At 39.2% G+C, this 20,650-nt stretch overlaps 1 protein-coding gene across 2 annotated transcripts; it reads right to left on the bottom strand.

The window, feature by feature from the left end:
- Positions 1 to 11,922: 11,922 nt before the first annotated feature.
- On the bottom strand, positions 11,923 to 20,650 carry bloc1s2 (biogenesis of lysosomal organelles complex-1, subunit 2). Of its 2 annotated transcripts, XM_038268701.1 has the most exons (6): positions 20,448 to 20,650; positions 20,193 to 20,309; positions 16,706 to 16,825; positions 16,498 to 16,602; positions 12,227 to 12,300; positions 11,923 to 12,086 (listed from the first exon to the last, which is right to left on the bottom strand). In XM_038268701.1, the coding sequence occupies exons 1-5, from the start codon at positions 20,611 to 20,613 to the stop codon at positions 12,269 to 12,271; spliced, it is 540 nt and encodes a 179-aa protein (XP_038124629.1). In that variant the 5' UTR covers positions 20,614 to 20,650; the 3' UTR covers positions 11,923 to 12,086; positions 12,227 to 12,268. The 2 variants fall into 2 exon arrangements, with proteins under 2 accessions (XP_038124629.1, XP_038124621.1); XM_038268693.1 differs by having other exon boundaries at positions 11,923 to 12,300; positions 20,448 to 20,649.

The following is a 20,650-nucleotide window of genomic DNA, read 5'->3' as shown; positions in this document are numbered from 1 at the left end:
TCAAAGTCATGGAGATACTCAGAGGATCTAGGCTTTAGCGCTGACCAAATATATCATTGTAATTTGCGGTTGTTTTATCTCATAAACCAACACAAAATGGTGCATGATTGGAAAGTGGAAGGAAAAGAATAGAAAAGTTTTCATAGTTTTTCATCAGAAAGGTCTGAATCATGAACCACTCATTATTCCTACACACCCAAATAGAGTCGAATCCAACTAAATGCCTTCAGAAGTCCCCTAATTAGTAAATAGAGTCCATCTGTGTGTAATGTAATCCCTGCATAAATCCAGCTGATCATGAAGGCCTCCGAGGTTTGCTAGAACATTACTTCTCTAGTAAAACTCAGGGATATAGCTGGGAAGATATAAAATTATTTAAAAACATATCAAGCTTTAAACATATCCAGGAATTATCATCCATCATTTGAAAATAAAAACATCTCACAACTGCCAAACTTACAAGACATGTTACTGCCTCTAAAGTGGCGCACTGAACAAGGAGTAATCAAAACATCAGGCAAGAGGCCCATTGTTAGATGAAGACAAAAGAGGCCCAAAATTAGGGAAAAGTAAACATCTGGTGGAAGGTGCCTGGAATGGCATCTTTTTTTCACAGGGGTAATACTCTGAAAGTCTAACCCCTGTGATGAAACACAGCAGGGACAGAGTCATGATGTGGGCATTCTTTGGTTCTGTAAGGCAGTGATTCCCTAACCTGACTCCGCCAGATGGATTTGCTCCACATATCCATCTGGAAAACTTCCGTTGAAGTAATTTTGGGAAGGGGCGAAAATACTGGTTAGCTGATTGGCCTATGTTGGTGATAGACGGGCCAAATAAATCAATCAGATCAACGAAGCATATGACGTACTAACAGAGCGACGACGAAAACACAACAACAAGCCAGGCTACTCTTGCCGAAACCAGTCGGGAGAAGAGCAAAAACATCTTTTCCTCTGAGAAAAGCCTCCAGAGCAGTGTTTTGCTCTTCTTTAAGTGAATAAATACTCTGTAATTCCGATAAAACTTGCTCGATAGCCAGGCTAACGCTAGTTTCATCGGCTGAAGCCGCCATGCTCTTTAGACTGAACTGTCGCGCTTCTCGTTGCGTCACACCTCAACCCGCCTCAAAGCCAACGCTGATTGGACGTTCGTTTGGTGAACGGGTCCAAATTTTCTTTAACGGAGAGTCTCCAGACTGATTAGCGAGTGAAACCTTGAAAGCTCGCGAGATCAGGATGGTCTCATGAGGCTAGTGAGTCCCAACAGGGGGTACTGGAACCCCTAGTGGTCAGAGAGTGCATTACAAGGATACATGAAAATATTTTCCGTCTTAAGCCGGGCATAAGCTGTACGGTTTTTTTCAATTGTTGCACGCAGCTACAGCTCACAGTGACCAAACTGAAGAGTTTAGAAGGTCACAGCTCATGATGTTTGTTCTCACATTGTGCGACCGGACGCTCTGATGCGAACTACCTGCTCACACTGTACGTCTAAAAACCAGGTGGGTCTCAGCTCCGCAGTGAGATGGCGCTACTCGGACTCGTCTATCCGGAAGCCAAACGAGTAGAAGAGGAACATGAAGCTCACTAGAGTGAAACGCGCTGCCTTGGATATTTGGGCGATTTGGTGCTGAAAGCCCTAAAATGAAAAGGAGACGACGTATTTGAAAAAAGACATGGCTGAGCTAACATGGCTACTACGGTCTGTCAGTTTGACAGAAAGAACTCCATTTCACTCATTGCCCCCCCCCCCCCCCCCCCCCCCCCCCCGCCATGCTGCTGGGTTTTCATCTGAGAGGAAGAAGAAGAAGAAGAAGAAGAATCCTTGTTTGCCCACTGAGTGATTTGCCCATGACCACCTTATGACGGCCGACTTTTTTCTCCCGACGTTACGATTCCTGATGGGGAGATGGCGTTAGAGGCTGATCGCCCCTCGTTACCCCCTGTTCACTACACAACGCACCATCAGACTGAAAGTCGACCTGATCGAAAAATTCTTGCATGACTGGAGAATCGGCCCGAAAAGGGAAAAAAAAATAAAAATCGTAGCGTATGCCCCGACATAAGCGGTACAGATGGACCCAGTATTCAAGGTGAGACAGTCAGTAGGAAAGTTCAAAACGTTTATTAAAACAAACCTAAAAGACTCAGGTTTAGGGAGAAACACAGGTAAGTGACCACCATCATCTGAACAGGGGATGATTATCAGAGTGAGTCACTTACCTGGTTTAACAGGTCAGTCCATCCTCTCAATAATAGGCCAGGGGTTCCGATCCATACTAGATCCAGCTCAGGCAGAAAAGCACCTGGGAGGCAGAATCCAGCAGGAGTCTAACTGTGGTTTAGGCGAACAGATCGGGCAGGGACAGACAGTGCCAGTGGATGAGAGGGAACGGAATCAGGAAGACAGAACCCGGACGGAAACGCTGAAACCCTCTCACCACTGGTTATGGAATAACTCGCCTGAGGACACTGGCTAGAAAATAAACTCCTGCCTGGAACATGAACCTTTGAAATGACTGAAACTAAGCAAACAGACAGACAGGACACTGACAGAAGGCAAACAGGAAACAGACATCAAACAATGATCTGGCCACGGTAGCTGGAACTGAGCCCAATATAAGGGAAACTGGCAGGTGGACGAGATGAATGATAATTAGGAGCTGGACAGAGTTAAGCAGATGAAAGGCAGGAGCAATTAAGGCCAGCTATCAGGGCAGATCATGACAGGCCCCGCTTTAGGTAATAAAATAGGGATGGGATCTATTTCACTTTGTGTCAGAACCTAACTAAAAAATATAACAACTTTTTTTTTCTACCAAAAGTTATTTATTCAGCTTTGACACATTAAAACCGAGCAGAGGAACAGAGTGGAAGCAGAGAACACATCTGATCAAAGCTGCTCAGGAAATCAAGAAATGCGCAAGTTCAAAAAAATTATATAAAATTCTTTTAATTCTATAATAAGTTATTGAGTATTGTGTATACAAAATGACTGAGAGGGAGGGGCTCATGGTAAGACCAAATGACTGAAGGCATACACAAGTCAAAAAACGTTGGGAAACATTGCTGTAAGGAAGAACAAAGATCATGGAGCTAAATAAAGAGCAATCCTGGAAAAACTCTGTGAAGAGCTGCAAAAGATTTGAAAGCAGGATGCAGCTTCCAGCATGGCGACACGAAACACTCAACCAGAGCTACAACGGCTCAGATCAAGGCTTTCACATGGTTTGGATTGGTCTTATTAGTCCAAAATTCAGTTTTGACTCTTTGAAAAATCAAAATAAAAAGGTCTTTGTAGATGTTCTTTATCCTTTCTGACTGTACACCAGGTATCGGACCAAACTGTCCAACTGCAGAAATGCAAAGCTGGTAGATATATACCCTCAATGTGCAGGAAAAAACGTTTTTATTTGCGTTACTACCTGCTTTTATCTGGTTTTATATCTTTACTTGATTTATTTTGCTTTTATTTTACTGTTTAATTCATGTAAAGCACTTTGATTTGTATTTGTACTGAATTGTGCAATACAAAAAAACTTGTCTCACCCAAAAAGCTGATATTGTGACATCAATTTAATTCAATTCTATTCAGTTTATTTCTATAGCTCCAATTCACATCATGTCATCTCAGGTCACTTTCCAGTTCACCAGATCATCCAGATCAGATTGATTCAAAGTTTTCTATCTAAGGAAAACCAGCTGATTGCATCGACTCATTGACTCTTCAGCAATCCCTCACACTAAGCATGCTTGTAGCGACAGTGGAGAGGAAAAACTCCCTTTGAACAGGAAGAAACCTCCAGCAGAACCAGGCTCAGTGTGAGCGGCCATCTGCTGAGGCCCACTGGGGTTCAAGGAGACAGAAGCAGACATAGAAAAAGAAGCATAGATACAAAAGGCAACAGTATCAGAAATACTTTAATGATACCAGGGGGAAATTGTCTTCGTTATGTCCTCTAGGTATACAAACAACATATTACAAACATTCATCATCTAAAGCAGGTTTAGATGGGCGTCTTCAACGTTTTCCAGGCCAAGGACCCCCTAATTATATATATCATATGAAATAGTGTTTTATCAAACTGGTCCTCTAGTTACTCTATTACAGATGGAGTAATGTAACTAAAGTAATCCCTCCCTGGGATTATTAAAGTATTTCTTTTTTTTTTCCAATATATTTTATTGAATTTTTCTCTTTTAATGTACAATAAACTTACAAACAAACTTAACATTGCAGACATGAACCTCTGCATACTAGCATTCACTCACGCACTCATAATTCAAACCTGCATTTGTTCAAAAATACAAAACTCTTTAGATTATGATACAGAAAAAGTAATAAGACAATATGGAAATAAAAACTGTATTCAAGTCATCCATTTAATAAGCTCCGCCTTCAGTCTCTATAATCCTCATATATGGCTCCCAGAGGTTCTCAAAGTCTTGTTGTTTACCCTTGGCGATATATGTTAATCTTTCCAGTCCGAGTGAATTTGCAATTTCTTTTTTCCAGAGTCCCAGGGAGGGGGCGTCCATGCTCCTCCAGTATAATGCAATAGATCTTCTGGCTTGAAGAAGTCCATAATCTATCAATTTGGTTTTTGTCTGTGATTGTATAAATTCCACTGGGTATATTCCTAGAACCCAGATTTTAACCTCTAATGGGACTTTAACCTTAAACACTTCAGATAGACACCTAATAACCTCCCTGCAAAACTTCTGGATTTTAAGACATTCCCATAAACAATAGAGAAGAGTTCCTTTTTCAAATAAGCATTTAGTACACGTGTCTGGAATATCACTGGACATATGATGAAGCCTAACTGGTGTTATATAGGTTCTCATAAGCCATTTATATTGCAGGAGTTTAAATCGTGTGTTTATCGTTTGTTTTTGCGCTTTTAAACAGGCCTGGTTCCAGTCCTCCTCATCTATATCTTCAAGAGTCTCTCTTCTCCAAGCGTCTAACTTGTCAATTGCTGAATCCTTAGAGGAAAGCATCAACAGATTATAAAAAACCGACAGAAAACCTTTCCCTTTTAAGTCCCCAACACAGATCTGTTCTATTTTTGTTAAGGGTGGAATATCAACTATTCCTTTCATTTTTGATGACATATAGTTTTTCAATTGTAAATATTTAAAAAAATGTTTTGGGGGTATTAAATACTTCTTGCTTAGCTGGTCAAATGTAAGCAACATGCCATCAGCATAAAGATCTTTAACTTTCTGAATGCCTTTGGTTTTCCATATTTTAAATCCTCCATCATTTTTTCCAGGGGGGAACCTTTCATTACCCCAAATCGGAGTAAATTGTGATAGTTCTGGTTGGTCACCTACATGTTTATGTGCTGCGTACCAAGTTATAATTGTATTTTTTAAGAAAGGGTTCTTTGTGTTATTTTTTAATGTCTTTATGTCTGAAGAATATATGAAGGTGTTTAATGAGAGATCTGGAACAGATTGCTGTTCAATATCTACCCAAGCTGGAGGCGCCATCTGGCAGAAGTAATGGGTGGCTGATGTTAGTTGGGCGGCCATATAATACCATCTGAGGTTGGGGACTTGAAGTCCACCTCTTTCATAGGGCAAATAGAGTAGCTTTAGACGGAGTCTTGCTTTTCTATCACTCCAAATAAATTGATTAAATAATTTGTCCAAATTGTCATAAAATGAATCTGACAGTGGCAATGGAAGTGTTTGAAAATTGTACAAAAATTTGGGCAAGATTGTCATTTTTAATAAATTTATTCGACCTGTCATGGATATAGGCAAGTTTGACCATCGATTTAACATCTCTGTGACTTTTTCCACAAGGGGTTCATAATTTGCTGCGTTTATTTCATTGAGGGATGGAGTGATCTTAATGCCTAAGTATGTAAAACCTTTTGTAGTTGTTTTGAATGGGGTAGCCACAATAGGACTTCTCCTTTCATCTTCATTAAGAAACATTAACTCTGATTTTGAGTTATTGATTTTAGATCCTGAAAATTCGCCGAATTCTTTTATTAGATTTAGTAAATTGGGAATACTGGTCTTCAAATTATCTATAAAAACTATGATGTCGTCTGCAAACAAGGAAATGAGATGTTCTCTTCCTCCAATTCTAATACCTGATATTCCAGTATTTGCTCTAACTGCCATCGCCAGAGGTTCTATTGCCAATACAAAAAGCAGTGGTGACAGGGGGCAACCCTGTCTGGTTGACCGTTGCAAATTAAAAGGTTTTGACATGTTATTATTGGTTAAAACTTGTGCTGTGGGATCAGTGTATAGTAGTCTTATCCATTTTAGAAAGGCTCCACCAAATCCATATTTAGGAAGCACTTTAAATAGGTAGTTCCACTCTATTCTGTCGAAAGCTTGACGTGCGTCTAATGATAGCATCGCTGTGTCCTGACAATTATGTTTTTTATGCAATATATTAAGAACCCGTCTTATATTATGGTAGCCTTGTCTTGTTTTAATAAATCCTTGTTGGTCGTCTATTATTAAATTGGGTAAATACTTATCTAATCTCTTAGAGAGTGCTTTACACAAAATCTTTGTATCACATCCCATAAGACTGATTCCTCTATAAGAGGAACATTCAGTCGGGGGTTTGTTTGGTTTTAGCAAAAGAGTTATTGTAGCTAACCTCAGTGATTCAGGGAGTATTCCAGCTTTGTATGATTCCTCATACATGTTGAGAAGCGGAGAGATTAATTTATTTTTAAATGCTTTATAAAATTCTATTGGAAGTCCATCAGGACCTGGTGTTTTACCGCTATTCATGCTGTCTATTGCTTCAGATAGATCTCTTATTGTTAAAGGACTATCAAGAGTTGCTTTCTCCTCTTCTGAAAGGGTTTTGAATTTTAATTGATTAAGAAATGCAGCTTGTGCTTCTTCGTTTCCAGAGTATTCAGATTTATACAAAGTTTTATAGAAATCTCTCAAATTTTCATTTATTTCTGAAGGGTCTGTGGTTAGAGTGTCCGATTTTAGTTTTATGCTGTTAATTGTTCTTTCCGCTTGCATCTGTTTTATCCTCCAAGCCAATAATTTACCGGCCTTTTCTGCTTGATCATAAAATGCTTGTTTAGTCCACATTAAGTTTTTTGCCACTTTTTCTGTCGCTAATTTATCATATGTGGTTCTTAAAACAGTCAGTTTATGTAATTTTGTATGATCATTGCTCTGATAAAGCTCTGCTTCGCTGGATTTGATTTGTCTCTCTAATGATTTTAACTCTTGATTATATTGTTTATTTTTATTACTGTTATAGCTGATAATTTCTCCTCTAATATAAGCTTTAAAAGCTTCCCATCTAATACTGGCTGTCGTTTCATTGTTATTCATTTCAAAATATTTGTCGATGCATGTTTCTATAAATGTAACAAATTTTGAGTCTTTTAGCAGAAGTGTTTGCATCCTCCATGGTTTCACCCCTTGATCAATCTTATTTACTTTAATTTCCAGAGACACTGCAGCATGATCACTAATTACAATACTATTGTACCAGCAGTTTTCCACGTGAGGCAGTAACTCCACGGAGATGAGAAAATAATCAATACGCGAATGAGATTGGTGTGAGCTTGAATAACATGAAAATTCCCTGTTACTTGGGTTCCTTGTTCTCCATACTTCATTTATTCTTAAGTCTTTTATATAATTAAGGAGTATTTTCCTGGTTTGTGTATGACTGGTATCAATTTGAGTAGATTTGTCCAGACTTGGGTTTAGAGTGCAATTAAAATCCCCTCCGATGATATAAAGTCCCTCCAGGGTTGACAAGGTTAAAAATAAATTTTCATAAAAGGATGGGTTATCATTGTTAGGTCCATATATATTTATCAAATTTAATTTTAATGTTGAAATGTGTCCCTGTACAATAATATATCTCCCATACGGGTCTTTTATTGTCTTTATAGTTTGAAATGGTATTGACTTGTGTATAAGAGTAATAACTCCTCTGGCGTGACTGGTAAAGGAAGAGTGGTATACCAGGCCCTGCCATCTTTTGGTTATCCGATGTATTTCTAGTTCAGTTAAATGGGATTCTTGTAGAAAAATTATTTTAGATTTCAAATATTTTAGTCGGTCTAATACTTTTTTCAATTTAGTTAGCTTCCTTGTTCCTCTGACATTCCAGCTTGTGATTTTGATATTCAAAACATTTCCTTTGGTTGTCTTCTCCATATCAGATTATTAAATTTACTGTTGAATAAAGAAAAAATAAATAAGTAAAGATAGTACTGAAAACGCAGGTTTGTACATACAATCACACATTCAACCATATAAAACACAGAACTTGTCATGAACAACCCCCAACAGAACTTTTGCATTTCCATGTTCGAAATGCCTCCCCCTCCCCTTAAACCAAGTATATGGAGGACGTTGATCCACACTACTGAGGAGCAACTAGTCAACGTGACCTCACCAAAACTCCACACATTAGACAGTGCTACTATAAAAATAAATTAACACTATTAACCCTTGATAGAACGTTAGTACCTTAGTTAAGGCTTAACTTTTAGTATTGATCCAAAAAGAAAAAAAAAAAAAAAAACAGTTCAACTTACACTTAGAATTAGAATACGTGAGCACATATCAGTAATCAGCTATGTTTATATGAACTGTCCACTAACTTAGAACTTATCCTGCTTATGTTCCTGTTGTTGATCAGTTAGAGCAGGAATAGCCACATATCATGTCTTATCCGTGTACCTGTTTCTCAACCAGCTAGTCTTTCATGACTCACTGCTCAGAAACATCCGCTATGCTCATTTTGGAAGAGACTTGTAAAATTGTTCAGCTTCTTGAGGTGTTGAGAAGAGATGTATCTTTCCACCGTGGAGGATCCGAAGTTTACAGGGATTGTGTTGAAATCCGCGGAATGCACCGATGTCAACAAAGAGCTTCACCACCGGGTGAAACCCGCGTCTGATCCGCACCGTCTCCGCAGATAGATCCTGTGCAAACGTGATTTTGGCCCCATCTTGTATAATATCTCTTTTCCTTGCCTCTCGGTACACAAATTCCTTCTCCGGGAATTTTAAGAAGCGAATCAGAACTGCTCTGCCCTGGTTAGATTTCCCCAGGCCGGTGTACGGTGTACCCGCTCCAATGTGAATGACTTATCAGGCGCTAGCTCCAGCCACTTCGGTAGCATGTTGCTAATAAAGTCAAAAAGTGGTTGTCTTCCCTCTGCTCCTTCTCGAATTCCAAAGACACGCAGGTTCTTTCTCCTTCCTCGGTTTTCCAGGTCATCTGTTTTAGCCTCAAGGAGCAGGATTCGTTTCATAGCCGAAGTCAACGTTGTTTCTGCTTTTTCAACCGAACTTTCTACTTCGGCAATACGAGCCTCGGCCTCCTCCACATGAGCCGCCTGGTTTAAGAGGTCTTGTTTAACCTCAGACACTTTAGCCTCTAGTGTAGTCATAGCGTTCGCCATTCCAGTCAGTCTTTCATCTATACTATCTAGTTTAACTCCAAAATCCGACCGGAGTAGTTTTAGCTCTTCCAGCACTTCAGCTATGCTAGCCATATTAGCTTCTTCGCCGCACGTTGCACTCGGTGTTGTTTTGATGGCTGTCTTGCGTCTTTTTGAAAATATTTCGCACTGTTTCACAGACGACGCTTTAGACATATCAGTGTCGTATTTTTCTAGCCTAACTTGCAGCTTTTAAAAGGGTTTTAAAAGAAAGTTTCGACCACTGTCCTCGGAGTTCTTCACTGTGCTGCCATCCCGGATCTCGGTCACGTGACCCCCCCCTATTAAAGTATTTCTGATTCCTGGTTGATGGGACAGGTGTTGTGAATGAAACGGTGTCCAGCTTGAAAGAGCTCCTGTGTGTCTCTGAATGTGAGCATTGATGACTGAAAGACATCTTGTGCCTCCATTTATCTGTTTACTACAGTCTGTTGGATTCATGTTAATGTGGATTTAAAGACATTTCAATTAGTGGAAAAAAAAGTGCAGGAGGGAATATAAAAAAAAAAAGTCTAATCAACCAAAACTATCACCACCCCCACGCAGTACCTCCGCGGACCCCTTGTTGAAGACCTCCAATCTAAAGAAATAAAATACTATAAAAAGAAATACAACTTTCCACACTTTAAATATTAATGTATACATATGTAACTATATATATATATATATATATATATATATATATATATATATATATATATATATATATATATATATGTATGTATATATAATTACAATGTGCAAAAGAGAGCAAATGACTGAATAAATGTCAATAATTGTCAATAATCTTAGACTGAATTACAGAGGGGGGGTGACTTTCTGAGGGAGGCGTTGTTTCGACCACATCTCCCCTGTTTTAGCTTCCTTACACTGGCTGCCAGTACATTTTAGGATTGATTTTAAAATTATTTTATTTGTTTTTAAAACTCTTAATGGCCTCGCCCCTCCTTATCTGTCTTAGCTGTTGCATTCTTACACCCCTCCCGTTCCCTCAGGTCAGCTGATCAGTTGCTTCTGAGGGTCCCAAAGACAAAATGCAGCTCAGAGGAGACCGTGCTTTTTCTGTGGCAGCTCCTAAGCTGTGGAACGATCTGCCTCTGAGCAGAAGACAGGCCTCTTCTCTGGCTGTTTTTAAGTCCCTTCTTAAGACTCATCTTTTTTCCTTGTTTTTGGCACAATTTGAGATGTTTTACTTTGTTTTATTCTTTTTGTATACCAATGTATTTTACACTCTTTTTTTTCTATTTTATAATTTTATTGTATTTTATGATTGTGTACAGCACTTTGGTCCTGTCCGGTGCATAAAGTGCTTCATAAATAAAGTTGGTATGGTATGGTTGTAGAGATTATTGACCACGGGCATTAATCTCTACATAAAGGGGTTTAATAAAGTGTCACCCTATGGAAACTAAAAAGAAATCCAAACTTCACCTGTTTAAAAACTTCTTGGTCTACCACCTCAAATCATATCAAATAAATGTTTTTGGGTGTAAGGTAAGGAAAGGGGGTGGGATAATTTTGCAAAGCTCCATAAACCACTAAAGTCAGGTTTTTTCCAGTATAGCTGGAATCTTTAAGTGAACTATAAAACTACATGAATTCCTTTCACCTTGTTGATTTCTAAACCAATTATTTAGCACAGCCCATGCAACAACCACCCAAGCTTGGCCAATATGTTACCTGCTCTAATTTGCTTGAATACTTCATGGCACGAACAATTCGCCTCCAGAAAACAACCCAAAGCCCATTTCCCAAGAGCAGACAGCCTTTAGGAAAGGATTGAAGGATACACCCGAGGGGCTCGGAAAGAAAGAAGAAAGCAGGGAGAAGGAGAGATGGAAGGATCAGAGAGCAGCAGTAAATAATGTTACAGTATGAATAATGAGCTCCCTCTGTGCCAGGCTCTCAGCTCAACTAATGACAGAGACCTGGTTTAGATTAAGCTCTGCACACAAATACACATTCCTGCGTGCGTGGAGCGAGTGGCATAGATTCAGAGGAGAGATCCGGTGGGAACAGATATCTGCATTCTGCTGTGGGACAGCTGACATTCAGACTGCTGGAAAATCCATCCTTTACTTTGGATGTTCAACTTTCTGCCTCCCATTTCTCCCAGTTGGTCCCTCTGCTCATTTCTGTGAGAAATCTGTAACCGGAGCCCTTGTTGTTAAACAGTGGTTTAGTCCCCCCCCCCCACCCACAGCAAAAGAAAACAACTTGATAACAGCTTAAAGAGCAAATCATATTGCAACACCGCCACCTGCTGGCAGTAGTTGGAAAAAGTTTTTTTTTTTAAGTAATTTGTTCCAATGTTTTAGGGGTACGCAACATGCATCATCAATCTTCCATAAGTTAAAGATTGAAAATTTTATTCCATTTTAAGCAGTTTGTTGTCTGCCTGAACAATAAGTATACATTTCAGAGCTACTGTGAAGTAAAGGCAGATCAACGTAAGAACGTCCAACTTTATTAAAAAAGGTAACATCAAATAAACGAAACATGTTTATATTTGATTTCATTATTTGTTGAGGATGTTTCACTGATTTCATTCAGGAAAGGTAGCGTCTGAACAGACGGATGATGCTGCAGCCACATCTAAAGCAAACACTGGTTTTAGTTCATGTGCATAAAGATTCTTCCTCCGTCAAACTATTGAGGTTCCAAAGTCTTTCCAAGTGTTGCTTGAGGATCCGTTCATCCTCCGGTGCAGCTGGAGAGTCTAACTGGTGAAGAGAGCGGAGGGCAGGGCAGGGAGGCACCAAAACCAAAAATCTTCCTGCTCTTCTCTTCCTCATCGCTTCTCCAGTTTCTTAAATCTGGCTTCTGTAAAGAGAAAAACAAGCAGAATATTTCCCTTCGATAAATAAAAGTTTGTTCAGACTTTGAGAATAAACGAATACCTATTCTAAAATAGACAAAACCTTCCTAGAATGCCATCCTATAAAAACTACCGTAATTTACATCTATTGTTTCAAAAGTATTAAAGTTTTTTACTCAAGTAGAAGTATCAGGGTTCCTACAGCATAAGGCAAGTTAAATTCAAGACTTTTTAATGCCACTTGAAATAAAAATTAAGACCAAATTCACAAGAAACACAAGAAAAACCTGCTTGCGACAACTTACCCAAAGGTTTATTTTAACATAAACCACTGCACTAATGTTTCAGATTTTGAAAAGCTTCCCATACAGGAAGAAAGCTAAAAACACACAAATGACAGATATATTTGAACAATTATTTAACTGAATTCACAAACTTTGTTTTAGCAGGGAACAAAACAAATCAGTTTTAAAGCCCCAACATAACCAGTGCTAAGTCTTTTTTGCAGCTATTTTTCTTTGTATGGTTTTCTTAGTATGTTTGATTTGGTGATAAGTGGAGGCGTTGCAGAGACAAGGGTGGAACTAAACTGAGAAATACCGGCTGTTTCTCTGTAACTCCATTTTGACGCTTTGTGTTTCGCGTTTCGCATGTGCGACTCCACTGCCTTAATTCCCATCGTTCCGAGCTTGAATGACTTCTTGCACTAAATCCACTGAGCCTCATGTATGTTCCCTGGTTTTAGCCATGGAGGAAACTCTTGGCTGGAGACAATTTTGGTTACATTTACACTTGGGCCGTTTCTCAATATGCGTTCTTGAGCGTTCTCGTGTGCTCGTGTACTCGTGGCACGTCATCAGCCTCAGCCCGAGTACCGTTCCAATTCTCGAGAACGCCAGATCGAGAACGCATCAAATCCCCGGATGTTGTTCTCACCCCGCCCTCTTTATCGAGCATGCATCAGAGCAGACTTGCGCGTTCTTCAGACTGACCGCTTCCCCAGAATCCCCCGCGGCCGCAGCTTGATTCCAGACAGCGCTCACAGTGTTAAGTTAAACATTCCCTTTTCTGCTGCTGTTGTTCTTCAAAAGTATGTTTTGAAATCGTTTGAGGCGATAACATTATACATTGAAGCCTCCCTGTGTGGCCTGTTTACAGAGTTAGTGCGAAATAAAAAAAAAAAAAAAGTCAGACGTTGAGAGGACCAGAGTGACCAGCAGACCTCCGAGGGTAACCGCAGCCAGGGCTAAATTTACCCCGTCTGTAGTGCACTTCTCTCGGTCTAGTTATGTGTGAACTACCGCTCGTTCTGATGGCGGTTTTTTGCGGTTCGGTAATTTTTTTTAATGTTTTTTAAGCTTTAGAAATTAAAAATGTTGTTTTCAAAATGTTTTGTGTAGGGAATAAATAGTTTTGACTGTTAAAGAAAAGCTAAACAACATTGCCTGTGATGACGTCACGAGTACGCTTCTGTTCCAATACACATACGTGCTTGCGTGCTCGCGTTCTCGTCAAGTCCGATCTTCCTGCGTCCTCGCCAAGAACGGACTTGACGAGAACGCGAGTACGTACTCGCATTCTCGTGAATTGAAAAACGCCCCTTCTCATATTTTCCATGGTGCATCTCCCAAACGTCCCGGCCGCAACAACGCTTTATTGGTTCCGCTATCGGGACGGAACCAATAATGGAGAGCCGTTTTTTTTTTTATTATTTATTTATTTTTATTTTTTTTTAAAAGGGTCAATTTTAACGTTTTATTTAACTTACAAAATAAATCGTAATAAAAAAAAATCCTATTTATGATGTTTTAAAAATTAAGACCTATGAAAGACTGATTTAAGACATTTTAATACCAATTAAGGCCTTAGTTTTATTTTGAAGAATTCAATGCCTTTTAAGACTTTTTAAGGACCCGCGGGAACCCTGAGTATAAATCCTACTTTTTTTAAAAACTTTTGTAGAAGTTGGAATATCAACGGAATCTTTTTACAAAATTAAAAGTATGAAAGAACCATTTTTTTTTTTTCATTACTTTAAATGTAAAAGTAATGCAGGAAAAAATGTTAAGGCCAGAAAACTTTACTGCAGTACCCTATTAAAGGAACATCCATCCATCTTCTTCCTCTTTATTTCAGGCGACACCAGGCCAGCTCATAGTCCCTCCAGCGTGTCCTGGTCCTTCCACCAGGCCTCCTCCCTATGGGACATAGGGGGCCTGGGGGAGGCGACCAGGAGGCATCCGGAACAGATGCCAGAGGCTCCTCAGCTGGCTCCTTTCAACATGGAGGAACAACGACTCTACTCCGAACTCCTCCTGGGTAACTGAGCTCCTCACCTGATCTGGAAGGGTGCGCCCAGCCACCCTGTGAGGCAAACTCATTTTGTATTCGCGATCTCGTCCTTTCGTTTAATGTTTAATGAAACATTTTTCTACAGTTCTGGATGATAACTTCCTTAGACTTTATTTTCTTAGTTTTATAACTAATGGTAAATGTGTCAAATTTAACTTTGCATCATCTTGAAAAAGGATTTATTTTGTTGGGGCAGCACCGAGTCCAACCACAAAGAAATTATCTGGATGAAACTAATTATTTTGATGGTTTTTATTTTTTTAAAACCCCAACAGGCCATAAATGAAAATAAGCTTAAAGGAAACTAAACTAACGAGTCTATTTTTAGATTGTAAGGAGTAGAAAGTAGAGATAATTGCAAAAAGAAATTTAAGAAGTAGAAGTAAAAGGTTGTCTAAAAAAATTATTACTCCAGTAAAGTATAGATAGCCAAAATATGTACTTGAGTAAGGTAACAAAGTATTTGTACTTTTTTACTTGACACCTCTGCTATTGTATCCTATGTGTACATAGAAATGTAAAAGTAGTTAGATAAGTAAAGATAAATGTTGTCAGGGTCCATCTGGTGGCGTAGGAGCCTTTGTTCTGTCAGATGAGCATCACCGGTCAAAAAACTAAAGTCGTAGGGAAGCGTCCGTTCCAACCGTTGCATTTCTGAATTCTCCCGAGTGGCGCACGACTTTACACGAGTGAATAAAGTGAATGTGATTGGTTGATTATCAAGGGGGCGGGATTGTTGTGGCGGAAGGTTCACAAGCATGTTTGGTTGTGGCCAGTTTGTTCGAAGCATCATGCTAACCAGTTAGCAACTTAGTGCTAGCAGGTTCCCAATGGGAAATTCCATTGGGACCAAGTAGCACTAAATTGGTGACTTAGAAACGACGCTGTCAAGGAACGCTATGGACAGCGGAAACATGCAAGAGGAGGAGAGTTTAGTGTCGGAGGTCGTGGATGAGTCTCCTTCGTCATCCATTTTTTATTTAGAGGAGGAAAGCGGGGACGAAGATGTTGTGGAAGAGGACGCCAGGGCGGCAGAAGCTTGGTTTGGTGTAGAAGGCTTCCAGCCGTACATGTTTGAGCCCTTGCCTCGCAACGCTGCCAGTTCTGTTAGTTCTACGCCTGCCGAAGACACAGACGTCCATCCCCGTGAACACTGGGACGCAACTCAATGGGAAAGGAAAGGATTCTGGTTTCAACCGTTGCGTATATTAGCTGCGACATATGAGTCAAGATGCTATGAGCGAAAACATTTGATTGACAGATGACCGTTGATATATGATTGGCTGAATTTAGGTGTTCAGGCTGACGTAGAACTAACTGGCCTGCAGAAGATAACGAAAAACACACCGATTTTAAGATAGGATTTTTTTTTTATAGAACTTTACAAACTTTAGGGACAATATGATCTGATAAAAAGTAAATTTATATCCATGTTTAAGCCAGAATGATTTGACATTCAAATATGATTTCTCTGCAATCTAAATTACTTACTTTATGGTGTTTTTTGAAGCGTATGGCAATCTGACCTTTAATAGCTTTTTTTGTACATGACTAAAGGGATAGACGCCCATTGAGGTAGTTTAGTTTTTTTTTTCATACAAAACTAAAGGGATAAACGCAAATCTGACGTCCTGCTCATGCGTATTGACTGTAGGGATGCTGCTCTAACAGAACAACGTCATATCTGATGTTCGTCATTATTAAAAACTATCCTCTAATTACTAATAGATCACTAAAACAAGCTCTGCTCCCAGTGTTTGGTGTAAAATCCACGATTTCTCAGTAGAAAAAATAAAGACTTTTCCGGATCTATGACACACCTCTCTACTTCTGAGTACTGAACATCTTACCCAGTTTCTTGGAGTAGGCGTCCAGTTTGTACGCAGCTTGTTCAAGAGCTGAAACTTGCTCCTCAATCTTATTTATCTGGTCCAGGTACGGCTGTAGGCTCGCATCTGAATCAACAAACCAAAAACTCTTTTAATGCAGAACATATTAAACCAAACGATCACAAAGATCTATTCTTTTTGCAGCTTTATTTTAAGCAGAAGGTCTTACACTTGTCGTTTAGATCCTGCAGGTTCCGACTTATATTGATAGTAATGTCCTTCATTTCCATGTATTTCAGACTTGTGAGTTTGTTCATGTTCTCCAATAGCAGGTAATCCTCACAGGTTGCTGAGAAGAAAAGGAACATTTGCAAAAATTTACATGAGAAAATGTCAAGTTTCCCAATAGTAAAGCAGCAAATCTGTTTAAGCAGCTGGATTTTTACTGGTTGAGAATCTTTTTTGATCCCAGCAGATAAACATCCTCAGGCTCTGAAAGAATAAAGTTTTTTCTCCTCTGCCCTTAAATAGGTGCATGATTTTAATAAAGTTGTGGATAGCCCCTAAACTTCTGATCCTAGAAGCGCCCCAATCTATTATTTCTGATATCTAAAATATACTTTTACTAGTAAAAGTGTAATTAAAGATATCTACAGCTGCAGTTCTTCTAGGAACAATAAAGTTGTGGATATCCTTAATTAACATTCTCTTTAAATTAGAAATTACCACTTTTACGGAAATGATTATTGATGCAATCTATGTATGAAATGTAGTTTTTGCTGGAAAACATGTAATTTAGGATTCTATATTTATAGTTATGAGTAGTAGGAATGTAGTTTTGACCTGGAAGAATGTTATTTTAGTATTCTACAAATGGAACAACAGTGAGGACAGCGCTTCGGATAAATGTCAAAATGGCTTGCCATAAAGGCCTATGGACAGACCGCGCCCATCTACTCTCAAGGCCACGCCCTTCATTCGTTAAATCATAAAAAAATCTAAATGTGTTCATTTAGCAATAATAAGGTGGTAGAAAAAGAAATTCAATAATAATATGTCGAACTTTCTATCTGATTTGTCAAAATAAGAAACATGATATAAGAAATGATGGCAAATATTGAATCTTAAAAGAAAGACAAAAATATTTTACATTAATATAATTTACATAGAGCCCACTGCATCGGTGCACGTAACGTTTCCAGATGGTCATGTGACCAATCCAGGAGTTGTTTCTAACTGACTGACTCACTAAACTGTGTTTAAAAACGTTTCTGTCAAAATGATGCAGCTGCTAAAAAATATTTTGCGGTTTATTATTAAAATTATCAAGAATTTTGGAGCCTAAAAGGAATAGGAACGTTTCAGCCGTTGGGTTCTTATTTTTATTTTCTCATCATACTTTTCCTTTCAGTTATCACTAAACTTATCAGAATTAAAGTTAATTTCAAATTGACTTAGTTTATTTACTAATAAATCTACTTTTAGAATTATGATTAAAAATCCTACTCCATAAGCATCCTCGTTAACATTTTCCCCTAAATTTTGATGTATTGATAAATGTTCACATTATTTATAGGCTGCATCTAAAAATTTCAAAGATACTATCAATTTAAACACAGATATGAAATAATACAATATAATCTACAATAACTGAACTTCTATCATGGTACTAGGTCATAAAATCAATTCAGTTTATTCTGTCAAATAAGCTATTGGACAGAATAAACTGAATTCATTTTATGACCTAGTACCATGATAGAAGTTCAGTTTTTGTAGGTTATATTCTATTATTTCATATAAGGCCTGTAGTGCCTTTAAATGTCCAGCAAGTGTCAGTATTCTGTGAGACAGAATCAATGCAGTTTGGCCTTAAAGGAATAGTACACCCAAAACATGATTAGCCTTCATTTTCTACTCACCCCCATGCTGAACAACACTCTGGAGTACTTTTTTGATATCTCAAATGCATCTGGAGATCTGGGAGGCTTCTTGCTGTCTGCTGACATTCAAATAATGGAGGTCTATGGCGCCCGAGGCAGAAAGGTCCATAAAAGTCCACAAAAAACGTGTCAATATTCCTCCATACTGCTCGTCCAATGTATTCCAAGTGTCCTGAGTGGGTAGCGTCCAGAATTTACTCGAAACGAAGTCATTTAGAATGTTTTTAGAGCATAAACAGTAGTGTATAGGATTTCCTGAAAGCGCGCACATGCGCGCTCACGACGCTACGGAAGCCGGCAGATCAAACCAGATGAAAGTGCGCATTCAGCGTCTGCTCTGCCAATAATGCAAGCGTAGAAGAAGAAATGTGCTGTTTACCTGTGCAAAGAAAGAAACAACGAAAGAAAAATGTCTGAGGACTTCAGTGTTGAGGAAGAGCATGAGTTCTTTGCCGAGCTGAATGCGCTGGTTTGGTCTGCCGGCTTCCGTAGCGTCGTGAGCGCGCACGTGCGCGCTTTCAGGAAATCCTATACACTACTGTTTATGCTCTAAAAACATTCTAAATGACTTAGTTTCGAGTAAATTCTGGATGCTACCCACTCAGGACACTTGGAATACATTGGACGAGCAGTATGGAGGAATATTGACACGTTTTTTGTGGACTTTTATGGACCTTTCTGCCTCGGGCGCCATAGACCTCCATTATTTGAATGTCAGCAGACAGCAAGAAGCCTCCCAGATCTCCAGATGCATTTGAGATATCAAAAAAGTACTCCAGAGTGTTGTTCTGGGTGTACTATTCCTTTAACATGCCTCATTAACATCACTAGTATTTGTCATGAAGCATTAAACTTGCATTTAACTCAGTGGTGGCTAGATGTATACCAAAAACCAATCAAATGTGCACTAAGTTATCACACCAGTATTTATATGAATGCTAACAACAACAAACATTACAAAACACTTTAAAGAATAAAAACATAATTTCATTTCCAGGTTTACTTTTTGTACATAAATCTTCTGAGGCTGTGAAGGTAAATCTGTGTTCTGCATGCTCCAATATTGTGTCACAAACCTAAATAAATTATGTGCCAGTTTAATAACGGACAAGCCATTAGTCAGCTTTATAGTTTTTTAATACATAAAAAAGTATTTATTTTCTGAGAATGTTTTTATTTAAGAGCAACTATGCAAATTAACAAACAGCTAGAAAAAGTAGACTAGATTCTATTATTTTTCATGTGAATCTCAGATTGTTCAATTTTCTTTGCCTTTTCTATAAAGTGCTGTAAATCAGTCCTAGCTGTCTTTATCCATGCTGGCTTAGATCCTGATGTTTGAAAAAGGAGGCAGGGAAAGCAGGATAAAGTGTTTGCCTCGCTATATGCTGCTAGCCTAGAAGCTAAACCAGGTCCTGGAAAAGGACGGTTCTTGCGCCATTTCTCTCCCTTTCTCTCTCCAACTCCCGCGACTCGACCCCTCAATCACCTGCAAAACATCAGTGCTGCGGTGGGAGGTGGTGAGCAAATACACTTCCTGAGGAGCTACTGCGCATGTACAACATTTAACGAGTCAATGGGCATATATATATATATATATATATATATATATATATCGATATAATTCAGAGGGCCCCCTGCCTGTCTTTGCCTAGGGCCCCAAATTTCCTAAATCCGCCCCTGCTTGCTCCACCATGCAGCCCCATTTTGGACTAAACACGCACAAATCCATGCAGACAGCATCCACAATGAATTTGGTAAACATTGAGCAAACACCTGTGAGCTCCCCCTGCAGGAAAATGGCCATCTTCTCAAACATATCAGAGCAAAGCTCATTGATGTCTGGCTCTGCTGGCTCCACAGCCTCCTCTGCAGTCTCCACTCCTCCATCAGCTGCACACAATAAAAGGAGCAGATTATTCCTGCCTTCAGTTAACACTGGGAGAAATCAGCAGCCCATAGAAAGGCTGGTTTCACACATCAGAGGAAAGCAAAACACTTATTGCATAGATGGAAACCAAGGAAACGCACCGTTAGTTCCGGGTTTCTTTGGAGCTACAGACGGAGCTTCCGGTGGATCTTCCGAGCGTTCAGCCTGAGCTACGCCGCCAGCAGTTCTACTTAACCCCGCTGACACGGCTGCTGGTTCCCTGGAGATGCTGTCCATCACTGCCGCTTCATCCCCTGTAGCAGCCATTTTGTTCCTGTTATGCTGGTTGTCAACTATCACGTGA

This window comes from Cyprinodon tularosa, unplaced genomic scaffold (genome assembly GCF_016077235.1).
Source record: "Cyprinodon tularosa strain WSP-4 unplaced genomic scaffold, ASM1607723v1 ctg119, whole genome shotgun sequence".
In the NCBI taxonomy this organism is placed as follows: Eukaryota; Metazoa; Chordata; class Actinopteri; order Cyprinodontiformes; family Cyprinodontidae; genus Cyprinodon; species Cyprinodon tularosa.
This window is presented reverse-complemented; position numbering and strand designations above follow the sequence as displayed.

Bases quoted from the DNA above. Each gene is read 5' to 3' on its own strand.
- bloc1s2 (XM_038268701.1), bottom strand. From the start codon at position 20,613: ATGGCTGCTACAGGGGATGAAGCGGCAGTGATGGACAGCATCTCCAGG. The intron at 20,310-20,447 runs GTGCGTTTCCTT...TATTGTGTGCAG, and splicing joins AAAGAAACCCGGAACTAACG to CTGATGGAGGAGTGGAGACT. The intron at 16,603-16,705 runs GTAAGACCTTCT...TTGTTGATTCAG, and splicing joins GCAGGATCTAAACGACAAGT to ATGCGAGCCTACAGCCGTAC.